Source organism: Cherax quadricarinatus, chromosome 31, assembly GCF_038502225.1.
Source record: "Cherax quadricarinatus isolate ZL_2023a chromosome 31, ASM3850222v1, whole genome shotgun sequence".
NCBI classification, from domain to species: Eukaryota; Metazoa; Arthropoda; class Malacostraca; order Decapoda; family Parastacidae; genus Cherax; species Cherax quadricarinatus.
In genome coordinates this window covers 33,876,095-33,892,430 of record NC_091322.1, presented here as the reverse complement: position 1 = coordinate 33,892,430, position 16,336 = coordinate 33,876,095, and the positions used below count along the sequence as shown (strand labels likewise).

Here is a 16,336-nt window from a genome sequence, read left to right as displayed (position 1 = left end):
CTCCTATCGAACACGCTCATGCATGCCCGCTGTAAGTCCAAGCCCCTCGCACACAAAACCTCCTTTACCCCCTCCCTCCAACCTTTCCTAGGCCGACTCCTACCCCGCCTTCCTTCCACTACAGACTGATACACTCTTGAAGTCATTCTGTTTCGCTCCATTCTCTCTACATGTCCAAACCACCTCAACAATCCTTCCTCAGCCCTCTGGACAACAGTTTTGGCAATCCCGCACCTCCTCCTAACTTCCAAACTACGAATTTTCTGCGTTATATTCACACCACACATTGCCCTCAGACATGACACCTCCACTACCTCCAGCCTTCTTGCTGCAACATTCATCACCCATGCTTCACACCCATACAGAAGTGTTGGTAAAACTATAGTCTCATACATTCCCCATTTTGCTTCCAGGAACAAAGTTCTTTGTCTCCACAGACTCCTAGGTGCACCGCTCACCCTTTTCCCCTCATCAATTCTATGATTCACCTCATCTTTCATAGACCCTTCCACTCCCAAATATCTGAATACATTCACCTCCTCCATACTCTCTCCCTCCAATCCTTCATCACCTAATCTTTTTATCCTCATAACCTTACTCTTTCCTGTATTCACTTTCAATTTTCTTCTTTTACAAACCCTACCAAATTCATCCACCAACCTCTGCAACTTCTCTTCAGAATCACCCAAGAGCACAGTGTCATCAGCAAAGAGCAACTGTGACAACTCCCACTTCATGTGTGATTCTTTATCTTTTAACTCCACACCTCTTGCCAAGACCCTCGCATTTACTTCTCTTACAACCCCATCTATAAATATATTGAACAACCACGGTGACATAACACATCCTCGTCTAAGGCCTACTTTTACTGGGAAATAATCTCCCTCTTTCCTACATACTCTAACTTGAGCCTCACTATCCTCGTAAAAACTCTTCACTGTTTTCAGTAACCTACCTCCTATACCATACATCTGCAACATCTGCCACATTGCCCCCCTATCCACCCTGTCATACACCTTTTCCAAATCCATAAATGCCATAAAAACCTCTTCAGCCTTATCTAAATACTGTTCACTTATATGTTTCACTGTAAACACCTGGTCCACACACCCCCTACCTTTCCTAAAGCCTCCTTGTTCATCTGCTATCCTATTCTCCGTCTTACTCTTAATTCTTTCAATAATAACTCTACCATACACTTTACCAGGTATACTCAACAGACTTCTTCTTCTTCTTTCAACACACCGGCCGTATCCCACCAAGGCGGGGTGGCCCAAAAGGAAAAACAAAAGTTTCTCCTTTTACATTTAGTAATATATACAGGAGAAGAGGTTACTAGCCCATTGCTCCCGGCATTTTAGTCGCCTCTTACAACACGCATGGCTTATGGAGGAAGAATTCTGTTCCACTTCTCCATGGAGGTAAGAGGAAATAAACAACAAGAACAAGAACTAGTAAGAAAAATGGAAGAAAGCCCAGAGGGGTGTGTATTTACATATATGCTTGTACATGTATGTGTAGTGTGACCTAAGTGTAAGTAGAAGTAGCAAGCCGTACCTGAAACCTTGCATGTTTATGAGACAGAAAAATGGACACCAGCAATCCTACCATCATGTAAAACTATTACAGGTTTCCGTTTTACACTCACTTGGCAGGACAGTAGTACCTCCCTGGGCGGTTGCTGTCTACCAACCTACTATCTAGGACTCAACAGACTTATCCCCCTATAATTTTTGCACTCTCTTTTGTCCTCTTTGCCTTCATACAAAGGAACTATGCATGCTCTCTACTAATCCCTAAGTACCTTACCCTCTTCCATACATTTATTAAATAATAGCACCAACCACTCCAAAACTATATCCCCACCTGCTTTTAACATTTCTATCTTTATCCCATCAATCCCAGCTGCCTTACCCCCTTTCATTTTACCTACTGTCTCACGAACTTCCCCCACACTCACAACTGGCTCTTCCTCACTCCTACAAGATGTTATTCCTCCTTGCCCTATACACAAAATCACAGCTTCCCTATCTACATCAACATTCAACAATTCCTCAAAATATTCCCTCCATCTTCCCAATACCTCTAACTCTCCTCTCCTATTTTTAACTGACAAATCCATTTGTTCTCTAGGCTTCCTTAACTTGATAATCTCACTCCAAAACTTTTTCTTATTTTCAACATAATTTGTTGATAACATCTCACTCACTCTCTAATTTGTTCTCTTTTTACATTGCTTCACCACTCTCTTAACCTCTCTCTTTTTCTCCATATACTCTTCCCTCCTTGCATCACTTCTACTTTGTAAAAACTTCTCATATGCTAACCTTTTCTCCCTTACTACTCTCTTTACATCATTCCACCAATTGCTCCTCTTCCCTCCCGCACCCACTTTCCTGTAACCACAAACTTCTGCTGAACACTCTAACACTACATTTTTAAACCTACCCCATACCTCTTCGACCCCATTGCCTATGCTCTCATTAGCCCATCTATCCTCCAATAGTTGTTTATATCTTACCCTAACTGCCTCCTTTTTTAGTTAATAAATCTTCACCTCTCTCTTACCTGATGCTTCTATTCTCCTTGTATCCCATCTACCTTTTACTCTCAGTGTAGCTACAACTAAAAAGTGATCTGATATATCTGTGGCTCCTCTATAAACATGTACATTCTGAAGTCTACTCAACAGTCTTTTATCTACCAATACATAATCCAACAAACTACTGTCATTTTGGCCTACATCATATCTTGTATACTTATTTATCCTCTTTTTAAAATATGTATTACCTTTAACTAAACCCCTTTCTATACAAAGTTCAATCAAAGGGCTCCTATTATCATTTACACCTGGCACCCCAAACTTACCTACCACACCCTCTCTAAAAGTTTCTCCTACTTTATATATATTCTTTCTTTCTTTCAACACACCAGCCGTATCCCACCGAGGCGGGGTGGCCCATGAGGAAAAACGAAAGTTTCTCCTTTTACATTTAGTAATATATACAGGAGAAGAGGTTACTAGCCCCTTGCTTCCGGCATTTTAGTCGCCTCTTACAACACGCATGGCTTACGGAGGAAGAATTCTGTTCCACTTTCCCATGGAGGTAAGAGGAAATAAACAAGAACTAGTAAAAAAAATGGAAGAAAACCCAGAGGGGTGTGTATATACATATATGCTTGTACATGTATGTGTAGTGTGACCTAAGTGTAAGTAGAAGTAGCAAGACGTACCTGAAACCTTGCATGTTTATGAGACAGAAAAATGGACACCAGCAATCCTACCATCATGTAAAACAATTACAGGTTTCCGTTTTACACTTACTTGGCAGGACGGTAGTACCTCCCTGGGCAGTTGCTGTCTACCATCCTACTACCTAGGTTTATATTTTCTTTCTTTCTTTCAACACACCGGCCGTATCCCACCAAGGCAGGGTGGCCCAAAAGGAAAAAACAAAAGTTTCTCCTTTCACATTTAGTAATATATACAGGAGAAGGGGTTACTAGCCCCTTGCTCCGGGCATTTTAGTCGCCTCTTACAACACGCATGGCTTACGGAGGAAGAATTCTGCTCCACTTCCCCATGGAGATAAGAGGAAATAAACAAGAACAAGAACTAGAAAGAAAATAGAAGAAAACTCAGAGGGGTATGTATATATATGCTTGTACATGTATGTGTAGTGTGCCTTAAGTGTAAGTAGAAGTAGCAAGATGTACCTGAAATCTTGCATGTTTATGAGACAGAAAAAAGACACCAGCAATCCTACCATCGTGTAAAACAATTATAGGTTTCTGTTTTACACTCATTTGGTAGGATGGTAGTACTGTATGTACCCCCCTGGGTAGATGCTGTCTACCAATCTATGACCTAGGATTACTTGTACTCGACATATATTAAAGTACAATGGAACCTCTACTTGCAAGTTTAATCCGTTCCGTGACCTTGCTCGCAACTGAATTTCCTCGTTTGCAGAGTCAATTTTCCTCATTTAAATTAATTGAAATGCAATTAATCCGTTCCAGTGGAATTCTGTACTTCAATAATTTCCCCAATATCAACTCAACGGCTTATTTATCTATCACAATTCATCTAATATGACATAATAAACAATATAAATAACATAGAAACTTGATATATACTCTAGAATGAATAAAATATGTCATTAATTTAGTGGTATCGGCAACGGACGAGTTTGTCTGGAGACCAGACAAAATATTCCATGAATAATTTCGATATCATCATCTATACGGCTTATTTATCTATCACAATTCATCTAATATGACATAATAAACAACATAAATAACAGAGACCTGATATATACTCTAGAATGAATAAAATGTCATTATGTAACAGGTGGAGGCAGCCAAAACCGCTCCCTCTTTGTTGTGGTAAACACTGCCATCTAGTGATGGCCTTTTGAAGCCGTCCATTATTATTTTTTTTTTTTTCAACAAGTCGGCCGTCTCCCACCGAGGCAGGGTGACCCGAAAAAGAAAGAAAATCCCCAAAAAGAAAATATTTTCATCATCATTCAACACTTTCACCACACACACACTATCACTGTTTTTGCAGAGGTGCTCAGAATACAACAGTTTAGAAGCATATACGTATAAAGATACATAACATATCCCTCCAAACTGCCAATATCCATTATTATAATTATTATTATATAGTACATTATTATCATATATTATTATACGTATATTATTATTAATATATTATATGCTCTTTCTATCTTTCAACACACTGGCCGTATCCCACCAAGGCAGGGTGGCCCAAAAGGAAAAACGAAAGTTTCTCCTTTTACAATTAGAAATATATACAGGAGAAGGGGTTACTAGCCCCTTACTCCTGGCATTTTAGTCGCCTCATACAACACGCATGGCTTATGGAGGAAGAATTCAGTTCCACTTCCCCATGGAGGTAAGAGGAAATAAACAAGAACTAGAAAGAAAATAGAAGAAAACCCAGAGGGGTGTGTGTATACATATGCTTGTACATGTATGTATAGTGTGACCTAAGTGCAAGTAGAAGTAGCAAGACGTGCCTGAAATCTTGCATGCTTATGAGAGAGACAAAAGACACCAACAATCCTACCATCATGTAAAACAATTACAGGCTTTTGTTGTACACTCACTTTGCAGGATGGTAGTACCTCCCTGGGAGGTTGCTGTTTACCAACCTACTACCTAGGATTATTATACGTATTATTATTATTATTATTATTATGCATATTATTATTACAATATAAATAATTTGTAATTTTTATTCACACAAAAAATAGAAGATTTACTATTATGCAGACTACTGCCTTATTGCAATAATTGTATAAATAATGTCAACCCATTCAGGACTGCATATTGGAATGGACAGTGATGGCCCGGTGGCTAAAGCTCCCGCTTCACACACGGAGGGCCCGGGTTCGATTCCCGGCGGGTGGAAACATTTCGACACTTTTCCTTACACCTGTTGTCCTGTTCACCTAGCAGCAAATAGATACCTGGGTGTTAGTCGACTGGTGTGGGTCGCATCCTGGGGGACAAGATTAAGGACCCCAATGGAAATAAGTTAGACAGTCCTCGATGACGCACTGACTTTCTTGGGTTATCCTGGGTGGCTAACCCTCCGGGGTTAAAAATCCGAACGAAATCTTATCGTATTTGTTTACTCTTGAACATAGCCAAAGAATCTTTGAGCTACTTTGAGCTTAATTTCAAGGTACTTTTCATCGTGAAAGCAATCAAAATCATATCTATTTCTGTAATATATCTTCCATTCTATCAAATGAAACAAAAAAAAAAAAAAAAAACGAGAATATAACCATAAAAACAATATGAAAATACCGCTAAGGGGTGGCTACTTGTTGAGAAGTGAGCTCCATTATTTATGCTCCGATTTCTTTCATTTTTGGTGTATGTTAAGAAGCATCTTTCCATCATACAATGCCAAAGTTTCAATAAGATAGTTCAACAAACAAATGAGATCTAATTCCCTAGATCAAGAGCATGAGCCCCTCACCAGCGTCAAGGAACCTCCCTTGAGGTCCGCTCGCTTATGGAAATTTCGCTCACGTATGGAAGCAAAAAATTGACCCATCAACTGCTCGTATTTGGAAAAACGAGCATGTGGATGCACTCGCAAGTAGAGGTTCAACTGTAGTCGGTCAGCTCTGTTCTGTATGATCAAGCTCTCCATCACTGAGTTTGTGTGTGTAAGTGGTATTTTTCCATACTGAAGATTATCTGTCACTTTTCAGACCATGACATCGGCTTGTCCAAATCTCAACTTAGTTCACTGGCACCCCTCTTCCAAATCCATTATTCAGTCTATTTTTGTCTCGTCAATGAATTGACAGCAATGCCAATGTGGAATTTTCTCACTGTAGCTCATTCCCCACAGCTCGGGCACTAAGAAAAAATCTGAGAATTAAGGTTTTTGTCACTCCTGGTGCCTTCATAGGTAACAGATGTTAAACACAAATAAGCCCCTTTGCCAGTGACATAGGAAGAACAAGAGGCCACTGTTAAAAATTACACACCCAAATGAGTCATAAGAATGTTAGGTAGTACAATATTTTTTCAATATTGAGATGGAACCAAAAGCTGGAGCTCTCCTCATGCAAACTCAAATAGGTAATTACAGTCATTTCCATTGTGCAACAGCTTTATTACATAAACATTAAAACCTTAAAATACATTTCATTTTCTTCAACAGCTCAAATTCAGCTAGGAGTAAGATTAAGGCAGTTAACAATGAGGCTTAATCAGTTGATAATACTCACATTTAAACAAAATTTTCTCCAATGTTACCAGTTTGTCTACAATATTACTCTGAATTTGTGTAAGTGTACTTATTTAGGACAATGAGAAAACTTTGTGGTTAAAGTAATAAGGCAATTTTTTTTTTAACACGTCAGCCATTACCCACCGAGGCAGGGTGACCCAAAAAGAAAGAAAAAACTTTCATCATTCATCATTTTCACCATCATTCATACATAATCACTCTTTGCAGAGGTGCTTAGATATGACAGTTTAGATGTCACACCAAACAGTCAATATCCCAAACCCCTCCTTTAAAGTGCAGGCACTGTACTTCCACTTCCAGGACTCAACTCCAGCTAACTGGAACATTTACAACCCATACTTCACACCCATATAAGTGTTGGTACCACTATACTCTCGCACACTCCATTCTTTGCATCCATGGATGACTTTTTGTCTCCACAGATATTTCATAGCAACATTCACCTTTTCTCCTTCAACAATTCTATGGTTAACCTCATCCTTCATATATCCATCTGCTGATGACACGTCAACTCACAAATATCTGAACACATTCACTTCCTCCATACTCCCTTCCTCCATTGTGATAGCCAATTTTTCTTTATCTAAATCGTTTGATACCCTCATCACCTTACTCTTATCTATGTTCACTTTCAACTTTCTACCTTTACACACCCTAAAAAAAAAAAAAAAAAAAAAAAAAAGAAAAAAAAAAAAAAAAAAAAAAAAAAAAAAATTCCAACAAACTGGCCATCTCCCACCAAGGTAAGGTGGCCCATATAAAAAAAAAAAACACTTTCACCATCATTCACCCCATCACTGTGTTGCCAGAGGGGTGATACTACATTTCAAAACTGCAAATATCACTAACCCTCCTTCAGAGTGCAGGCACTACTTTCAACTTCCAGGACTCACGTCTGGCTAACCAATTTCACTGAATCCCTTCATGTGTTACCTTGCTCACACTCCAACAGCACAAGTCATAAAAACCACCTGCCTTCATTCACTCCTATCTAACACGCTACCTGGATGTCTAAGCCTCTTGCATATAAACCTTTATTCTCTCCCTCCAACCTTTCCAAGGATGACTATAATAAACATTAATAAACTTTTTCACCAAGGACGAGATTCATATTTCAACATGTCTATATATTTGGTATATACATACTGAACTAGTAACTTCAGGATTCCTGGGTATTTTTAGGCTTTATTACTTGCATTTCCTTTACAATACTTAGATCATTAAAATTTTTGACCTCTGGTATATTATCAATAACTGAATATGGGTTAAAAAATATATCCAACACACAATTTAAAGATAAAAAAAAATATAGAAAACTAGTATGTAATTGATCCAGCCACCTTTGTGGCAATTAATCATATAACAGTTCTAACTGTTTCTTTAAATTTAACTTTAACTTTGAGACTTGTTGGTGAGTGTGAGGAGTCATAGGTACTAGTGAAGACCTCTCACACTCACCATCTAACTCTGTAACTGGCGATTTACTCTTTGGCTCATTTTCTTCACTGAACATTTCTTCATCTGTTTGCATAGGCATTTCCTGATGAAACTCGTGTGCTTTAGCTCTGCCTGGTGTTTGTAAAAATCTGAAATAAAGAAACACTGAAAATTCTGAATAGTTAAGATACACAGTAGGTCCCCAACTTTATGCTCCAACTCACAATGCTCCACACTTATATGACACTTGACATGTTCAAACGAAATAATGAATTATGAGTGCTGATCCACAGTTACAAGAATTGCAAACACTTATATTACAGTTCTATAAATAGTTCTTTAGGTACATTATTTTTTCACTAAATGCAATTACATAGGTTCATTTTTGAATGCTTATTTGGTGAATACAGTGGACCCTCGCATACCGTTGGCATCACATAACGTTAAATCTGCATAGCGATACATTTTATCGCTAAAATTTTGCCTCGCATAGCGCTAAAAAACTCGCTCAACACTATTCGTCCGAGACGCGTCTAATGTGCAGCCTGAGCCAGCCTCACATGTTCCGCCGGTGGCATTGTTTACAAGCCAGCCTCCGCGGTAGCATCCAAACATACAATCGGAACATTTCGTATTATTACAGCGTTTTTGGTGATTTCATCTGCAAAATAAGTGACCATGGGCCCCAAGAAAGCTTCTAGTGCCAACCCTACAGGAATAAGGGTGAGAATTACTATAGAGATGAAGAAAGAGATCATTGCTAAGTATAAAAGTGGAGTACGTGTCTCCGAGCTGGCCAGGTTGTATAGTAAACCCCAATCAACCATCGCTACTATTGTGTCCAAGAAACCGGCAATCAAGGAAGCTGTTCTTGCCAAAGGTGCAACTGTGTTTTCAAAACAGAGATTGCAAGTGATAGAAGATGTTGAGAGACTCTAATTGGTGTGGATAAACGAAAAACAGATAGCAGGAGATAGCATCTCTCAAGAGATCATAAGTGAAAAGGCTAGGAAGTTGCATGACGATTTAATTAGAAAAATGCCTGCAACTAGTGATGATGTGAGTGAATTTAAGGTCAGCAAAGGTTGGTTTGAGAGATTTAGGAAGCGTAGTGGCATACATAGTGTGATAAGGCATGGTGAGGCTGCCAGTTCGGACCACAAAGCAGTTGAAAAATATGTGCAGGAATTCAAGGAGTACATAGACAGTGAAGGACTGAAACCTGAACAAGTGTTTAATTGTGACGAAACAGGCCTGTTTTGGAAGAAAATGCCAAGCAGGACCTACATTACTCAGGAGGAAAAGGCACTCCCAGGACATAGGCCTATGAAAGACAGGCTTACTCTGTTAATTTGTGCCAATGCTAGTGGTGATTGCAAATTATTATTATTATAATCAAAATTAAAGGTGAAAATTAAAGGTGAATACAGGAAAGAGTAAGGTTATGAGGATAACAAAAAGATTAGGTGATGAAAGATTGAATATCAGATTGGAGGGAGAGAGTATGGAGGAGGTGAACGTATTCAGATATTTGGGAGTGGACGTGTCAGCGGATGGGTCTATGAAAGATGAGGTGAATCATAGAATTGATGAGGGAAAAAGAGTGAGTGGTGCACTTAGGAGTCTGTGGAGACAAAGAACTTTGTCCTTGGAGGCAAAGAGGGGAATGTATGAGAGTATAGTTTTACCAACGCTCTTATATGGGTGTGAAGCGTGGGTGATGAATGTTGCAGCGAGGAGAAGGCTGGAGGCAGTGGAGATGTCATGTCTGAGGGCAATGTGTGGTGTGAATATAATGCAGAGAATTCGTAGTTTGGAAGTTAGGAGGAGGTGCGGGATTACCAAAACTGTTGTCCAGAGGGCTGAGGAAGGGTTGTTGAGGTGGTTCGGACATGTAGAGAGAATGGAGCGAAACAGAATGACTTCAAGAGTGTATCAGTCTGTAGTGGAAGGAAGGCGGGGTAGGGGTCGGCCTAGGAAGGGTTGGAGGGAGGGGGTAAAGGAGGTTTTGTGTGCGAGGGGCTTGGACTTCCAGCAGGCATGCGTGAGCGTGTTTGATAGGAGTGAATGGAGACAAATGGTTTTTAATACTTGACGTGCTGTTGGAGTGTGAGCAAAGTAACATTTATGAAGGGATTCAGGGAAACCGGCAGGCCGGACTTGAGTCCTGGAGATGGGAAGTACAGTGCCTGCACTCTGAAGGAGGGGTGTTAATGTTGCAGTTTAAAAACTGTAGTGTAAAGCACCCTTCTGGCAAGACAGTGATGGAGTGAATGATGGTGAAAGTTTTTCTTTTTCGGGCCACCCTGCCTTGGTGGGAATCGGCCGGTGTGATAATAAAAAAAAAAAAATCAAAATGAAGCGCTAAGCCACAAGGGCTATACAGCGCTGCAGGGTAGGGAAGGAAGCGAGGGTATTGGATGGTAGAAGGGAGGAGGGAGGATCAGTAGGTTACGGAAAACAGCGGGGCAGGGGATAGTACGGGGGTAGAGGGTAGCAAGAGATTGAAGTAGAAAGGGCTGAAGGTATCAGAATTTGTGAAGTAAGTCAGTTGTTGTCAAAAAGTCAATGAGAGAGTCTGGATGAAAGGTGGGTCCATCAGCGAGAAGGGAAGGTAAAGAGAGAGCAGCAGAGCGAAGACGACGACGGAGGTAAATTCTGCGTGCTTGTTGATAAAGTGGGCAGTCCAACAGAATGTGGCTGACTGATAATGGAACTTGGCAATTCTCACAGAGAGGAGCAGGGCGCTTCTCCATGAGATATCCATGAGTAAGACAAGTATGGCCAATGCCAAGACGGGAGAGAGTAGTCTCCCAACCTCGACACTGGTGATAAGAAGACGGCCAGTAACCTATACTCGGTTTAATAGATTGAAGTTTGTTGCCGAGCATAGTAGACCAACGTTGTTGCCAACGGGTGTGAAGTTGGGAAGATATTGCAGCAAAATAGTCCGTAAATGGAATACCTCTACATGAAACTGGTAGGTCATGTACTGCTGACCGCGCAGCAGTGTCTGCCTGTTCATTGCCCTGTACGTCAACATGACCAGGGACCCAACAAAAAACAATATCTTTATGCTTGGTAAAGATGCAGCGTAGCCAAAGTTGGATACGGAGGACTAAGGGGTGAGGTGTATCAAATTTCTGTATAGCCTGTAAAGCACTAAGGGAGTCTGAGACAACCACAAATGATGACACAGGCATAGATGCTATACGGATAAGTGCTGTAAGGATGGTATACAATTCAGCATTAAAACTACTAGCCGAAGATAGTAAATGCCCTTGTACGACATTGTCCGGAAACACTGCTGCGAATCCTACGCCGTCAGAAGACTTAGAGCCATCTGTGTACACAGCAATGGCATGAGAATGAAAGTGGTCAAGAAAAAGAGAGCGGGAAGCGCCCGTAGACAGTTGGGCTTTCGAGCAAGGGAGAGAGAAAGAACAGACTCGAACAGCTGGAACTTCCCAGGGGGGTAGGGAAAAGTGAGATGCTACATGTACATAGAAAGGTGGTAAATGAAAAGAAGACAAGAGCGAATGAAGGCGAAGAGAGAAGGGACGGAGTAAACAGGGGCGGCGAACAAATAAAGAATGTCTACTAATATCAGTGACCATTCTATAAATGGAAGGATTGCGGAGATCATGAGAGCGTACATAGTAGCGAAGGCAATGGGCATCACGGCGATCGGATAAGGATGGAACGTTCGCTTCTGCATAGAGGCTCTCGACAGGGGAAGAGTGAAAAGCACCAAGGCATAAACGTAATCCTTGGTGATGAATGGGGTTAAGGCTAGAGAGAGTAACAGGAGATGCCGCTGAATAGATCTGGTCATCATAATCAAGTTTCGATAAGATAAGGGTGGAATGTAGGCGAAGGAGGGTTCGACGATCAGCTCCCCATGAAAGATGAGCAAGGGTATTAAGAAGGTTCAGCCGGCTGTGGCAAGTTGCCTTCAGAGAGGTAATGTGAGGTTTCCAGGATAACCTACGATCAAAGAGGAGGCCCAGAAACTTGACTGTATCACGTTCAGGGATATGGGAGCCATAGAGGTACAAAGGATGATCGGAGATGACAGAGCGTCTAGTGAAAGTAATTTGGTGGGTTTTAGTGCTGGAAAATTTAAACCCACGTGTGGTGGCCCAATTGGAAACACGGTCGACTGCATGCTGGAGAGAAACTGTAATAAGGTGACAGTCAGCGCCTGCACAGGCAATAGCGAAGTCATCAACATAGAGTGATGACCAAATATTTGATGGAAGACTAGAGGCCAAATCATTAATAGCAAGGAGAAAAAGTGTTGTGCTCAGAACACATCCCTGGGGGACACCTTCAACTTGGATAAAGTCCGGTGAGAGCACATTATTAACCCGAACACGGAAATGCCTGTCAGTTAAAAAGTTTTTAAGGAAGGATGGTAGATTGCCTCGAAGGCCTAAGGAGTGGGCTTGGGCTAAAATATTATACCTCCAAGTTGTGTCATGCCTTCTCAAGGTCAAAAAATATGGCAATAACTGAGTGGTTATTCGCAAAGGCATTACGAACATACGTATCCAAGCGTAGTAAGGGGTCTATGGTAGAACGTCCCTTACGGAAGCCATATTGACGAGTGGAGAGACTGTTGTCTGTCTCTAAATACCACACTAAACGTCTATTTACTAGGCGTTCCATCACTTTGCAAACTGCACTGGTAAGAGCAATGGGACGATAGTGGGAGGTTTCATGTCCCGTAGTGCCTGGTTTGCGGAAAGGGAGAACAATGGCGGATTTCCACAGCTGTGGAAGAACTCCTTGTGACCAAATAAGATTGTAAAGGCGTAATAGGACTGAAAGGGCTGACTGATGTAAATGTTGTATCATACGAATATGAATGTTGTCGGGCCCAGCTGCTGATGATCGGCAAGCTGAGAGTGTTGCCTCCAGTTCTTGAAGTGTAAAAGGCACATTATACTGTTCTTCTCTGAGAGAAGAAAAGTCCAAGGGTGCTAACTCTCTGGCAGACTGAGTGCTATATCAACACCGGCAAACGCAGAACAGGAGCCGGGTCAGGAGAATATTTACCACTCAGTTTTCGTACTTTTTTCCAGACTGCACTCATAGAGGAAGCAGAGGTGATGGTCCATTGTGCAGTCTGAAACTGAGCGTGGAAAGGTAGTGAAGGACGTGTCGATCTTTTCTGAGAAGAATGAGAAGGTGGAGAAGTATCATCAGCAGGTAATTGTCGTTGTCGTTTAGGCGTGGGACCAGAGTTGGTCTGACGTGGAACGGGCCGGCGATTCGAAAATTGCCGCACCGTAGAGGGAGAGGCCGGAAGCATAGTCAGAGGAGAGCAAAGGTCAGATAAATTGAAGGAGTCAGTCGAGGGCTCAGTACCTGAAGCGGGTGAGGAAACAGCACCGGCAAGAGGTACAGAGGCATGAGGAGTGTCCGAAGAGTGGTCCAAAGACAAGGCGGGGTCAGAACGGGGTGCGGTATCAAGAAGGGGCCCGGGGGTAGCAGGTTCATGGACTAGGGCTGCCATGGTTAGGTTACTTCTTTCTTTTTGTTTTTAAGAAAAAAAAAGAAGAAAAGAAAATAAAAATAAAAAAAAAGAATAAAAAAAGGGGGGACTGGGGAGGGATAGTTCCTAGGAGGAATGAAAGGGCCAGAAATCTCCCTCCGCGCCCAAGAGAACCTCAGCCGCAAGTAGCGCAGATGCAGCATGGAACCTGTGCCATACCCTACCCATCATGCCAGTAAACCGGCAATCCGGGATAGCAACCTCACATCTGCCAAGCTACCTCGGTGGACAAAAGAGAGGGCGGCCGGAAATCCGCCACAAAGCATACCTCCTTCGGCCACCACCCCCGGAATCCGAAAGGTGGCTTCCAGAGATACACCCATCGCCCGAGAGACACCCAAAGCCACCCTCCGGGATACCGGAGAGGGATCAGGACATCCCCAGGCAATCCAGATTCCACGGCAAACTACGCCACCGCCAAGAACCTCAACGGAATGGGATGGACCCCGGTACCCTTTCCCCTACCTAGGAACTAGCGTGCCTGTGGGGAAAAAAAAAAAAGAAAAAAAAGAAAACCAAAGGCCTAAAAGGAAGGGCAAAAGGGAGGGGTGGGGAGGAGGAGGAGGAAAGGAAAAAGGGGAGGATGGGATAGGGAACGGGGGATTGGGGGGTAATTAGGTTCGGTCTGAGGAAGTAGACCGACAGGTCTAATTCCTCAGACCAAGAGCCTCTTCACCACGCCAAGGAGCCCCCCCCCCCTTGAAGAGGGGTGATTGCAAAGTGAAGCCTTTATTAGTGTATCACTCTGAAACTCCCAGAGCATTCAGGCAAAAGAATATCCTCAAGGCTAATTTGTGTGTGCTGTGGAGGGCAAACAGTAAGGCATGGGTCACTAGGGACTTTTTCTATGACTGGTTACACCAAGCATTTGCCCCCAATGTGAAAAATTACCTAACTGAAAAGAAATTAGACCTTAAGTGCCTCCTGGTGTTAGACAAAGCCCCTGGTCATCCTACAGACTTGGCAGAGCGACTTTGTGGGGACATGAGCTTCATTAAGGTCAAGTTTTTGTCTCCTAATACCACTTCTCTCCTGCAGCCCATGGACCAGCAGGTTATTGCAATTATTATTATAATCAAAAAGAAGCGCTAAGCCACAAGGGCTATACAGCGCTGCAGGGTAGGGAAGGAAGCAAGGGAATTGGATGGCAGAAGGGAGGGGGGATGATCAGCAGGTTACAGAAAACAGCGGGGCAGGGGATAGTACGGGGGTAGAGGGTAGCAAGAGATACAAGTAGAAAGGGCTGAAAGTATCAGAATTTGTGAAGTAAGTCAGTCATTGTCAAAAAGTCAATGAGAGAGTCCGGATGAAAGGTGGGTCCATCAGCGAGAAGGGAAGGTAAAGAGAGAGCAGCGGGGCGAAGACGACGACAGAGGTAAATTCTGCGTGCTCGTTGATAAAGTGGGCAGTCCAACAGAATGTGGCTGACTGATAATGGAGCTTGGCAATTCTCACAGAGAGGAGCAAGACGCCTCTCCATGAGATATCCATGAGTAAGACGAGTATGGCCAATGCGAAGACGGGAGAGAGTAGTCTCCCAACCTCGACACTGGTGATAAGAAGACGGCCAGTAACCTATACTCGGTTTAATAGACTGAAGTTTGTTGCCGAGCATAGTAGACCAACGTTGTTGCCAACGGGTGTGAAGGTGGGAAGATATTACAGCAAAATAGTCCGTACATGGAATACCTCTATAAGAAACTGGTAGGTCATGTACTGCTGACCGCGCAGCAGTGTCTGCCTGTTCATTGCCCTGTACGTCAACATGACCAGGGACCCAACAAAAAACAATATCTTTATGCTTAGTAAAGATGCGGCGTAGCCAAAGTTGGATACGGAGGACTAAGGGGTGAGGTGTATCAAATTTTTGTATAGCCTGTAAAGCACTAAGGGAGTCTGAGACAACCACAAATGATGACACAGGCATAGATGCAATACGGATAAGTGCTGTAAGGATGGCATATAATTCAGCAGTAAAAATACTAGCTGAAGATAGTAAATGCCCTTGTACGACGCTGTCCGGAAACACTGCTGCGAATCCTACGCCGTCAGAAGACTTAGAGCCATCTGTGTACACAGCAATGGCATGAGAATGAGAGTGAAAGTGGTCAAGAAAAAGAGAGCGGGAAGCGACCGTAGACAGTTGGGCTTTCGAGCAAGGGAGGGAGAAAGAACAGACTCGAACAGCTGGAACTTCCCAGGGGGGTAGGGAAAAGTGAGATGCTACATGTACATAGAAAGGTGGTAGTTGAAGAGAAGACAAGAGCGAATGAAGGCGAAGAGAGAAGGGACGGAGTAAGCAGGGGCGGCGAACAAATAAAGAATGTCTACTAATATCAGTGACCATTCTATAAATGGAAGGATTGCGGAGATCATGAGAGCGTACATAGTAGCGCAGGCAATGGGCATCACGGCGATCGGATAAGGATGGAACGTTCGCTTCTGCATAGAGGCTTTCGACAGGGGAAGAGCGAAAAGCACCAAGGCATAAACGTAATCCTTGGTGATGAATGGGGTTAAGGCTAGAGAGAGTA

At 42.6% G+C, this 16,336-nt stretch overlaps 1 protein-coding gene across 1 annotated transcript in view; it reads right to left on the bottom strand.

The window, feature by feature from the left end:
- Positions 1 to 6,652: 6,652 nt before the first annotated feature.
- LOC128696391 (uncharacterized) overlaps positions 6,653 to 16,336 on the bottom strand; it is a 102,796-nt gene continuing 93,112 nt past the window's right edge. The window contains exon 9 of the mRNA XM_070090330.1: positions 6,653 to 8,391. Coding sequence (XP_069946431.1) covers positions 8,157 to 8,391 — 235 coding nt within the window. The 3' untranslated portion in view covers positions 6,653 to 8,156. The remainder of the gene's footprint in view (positions 8,392 to 16,336) is intronic.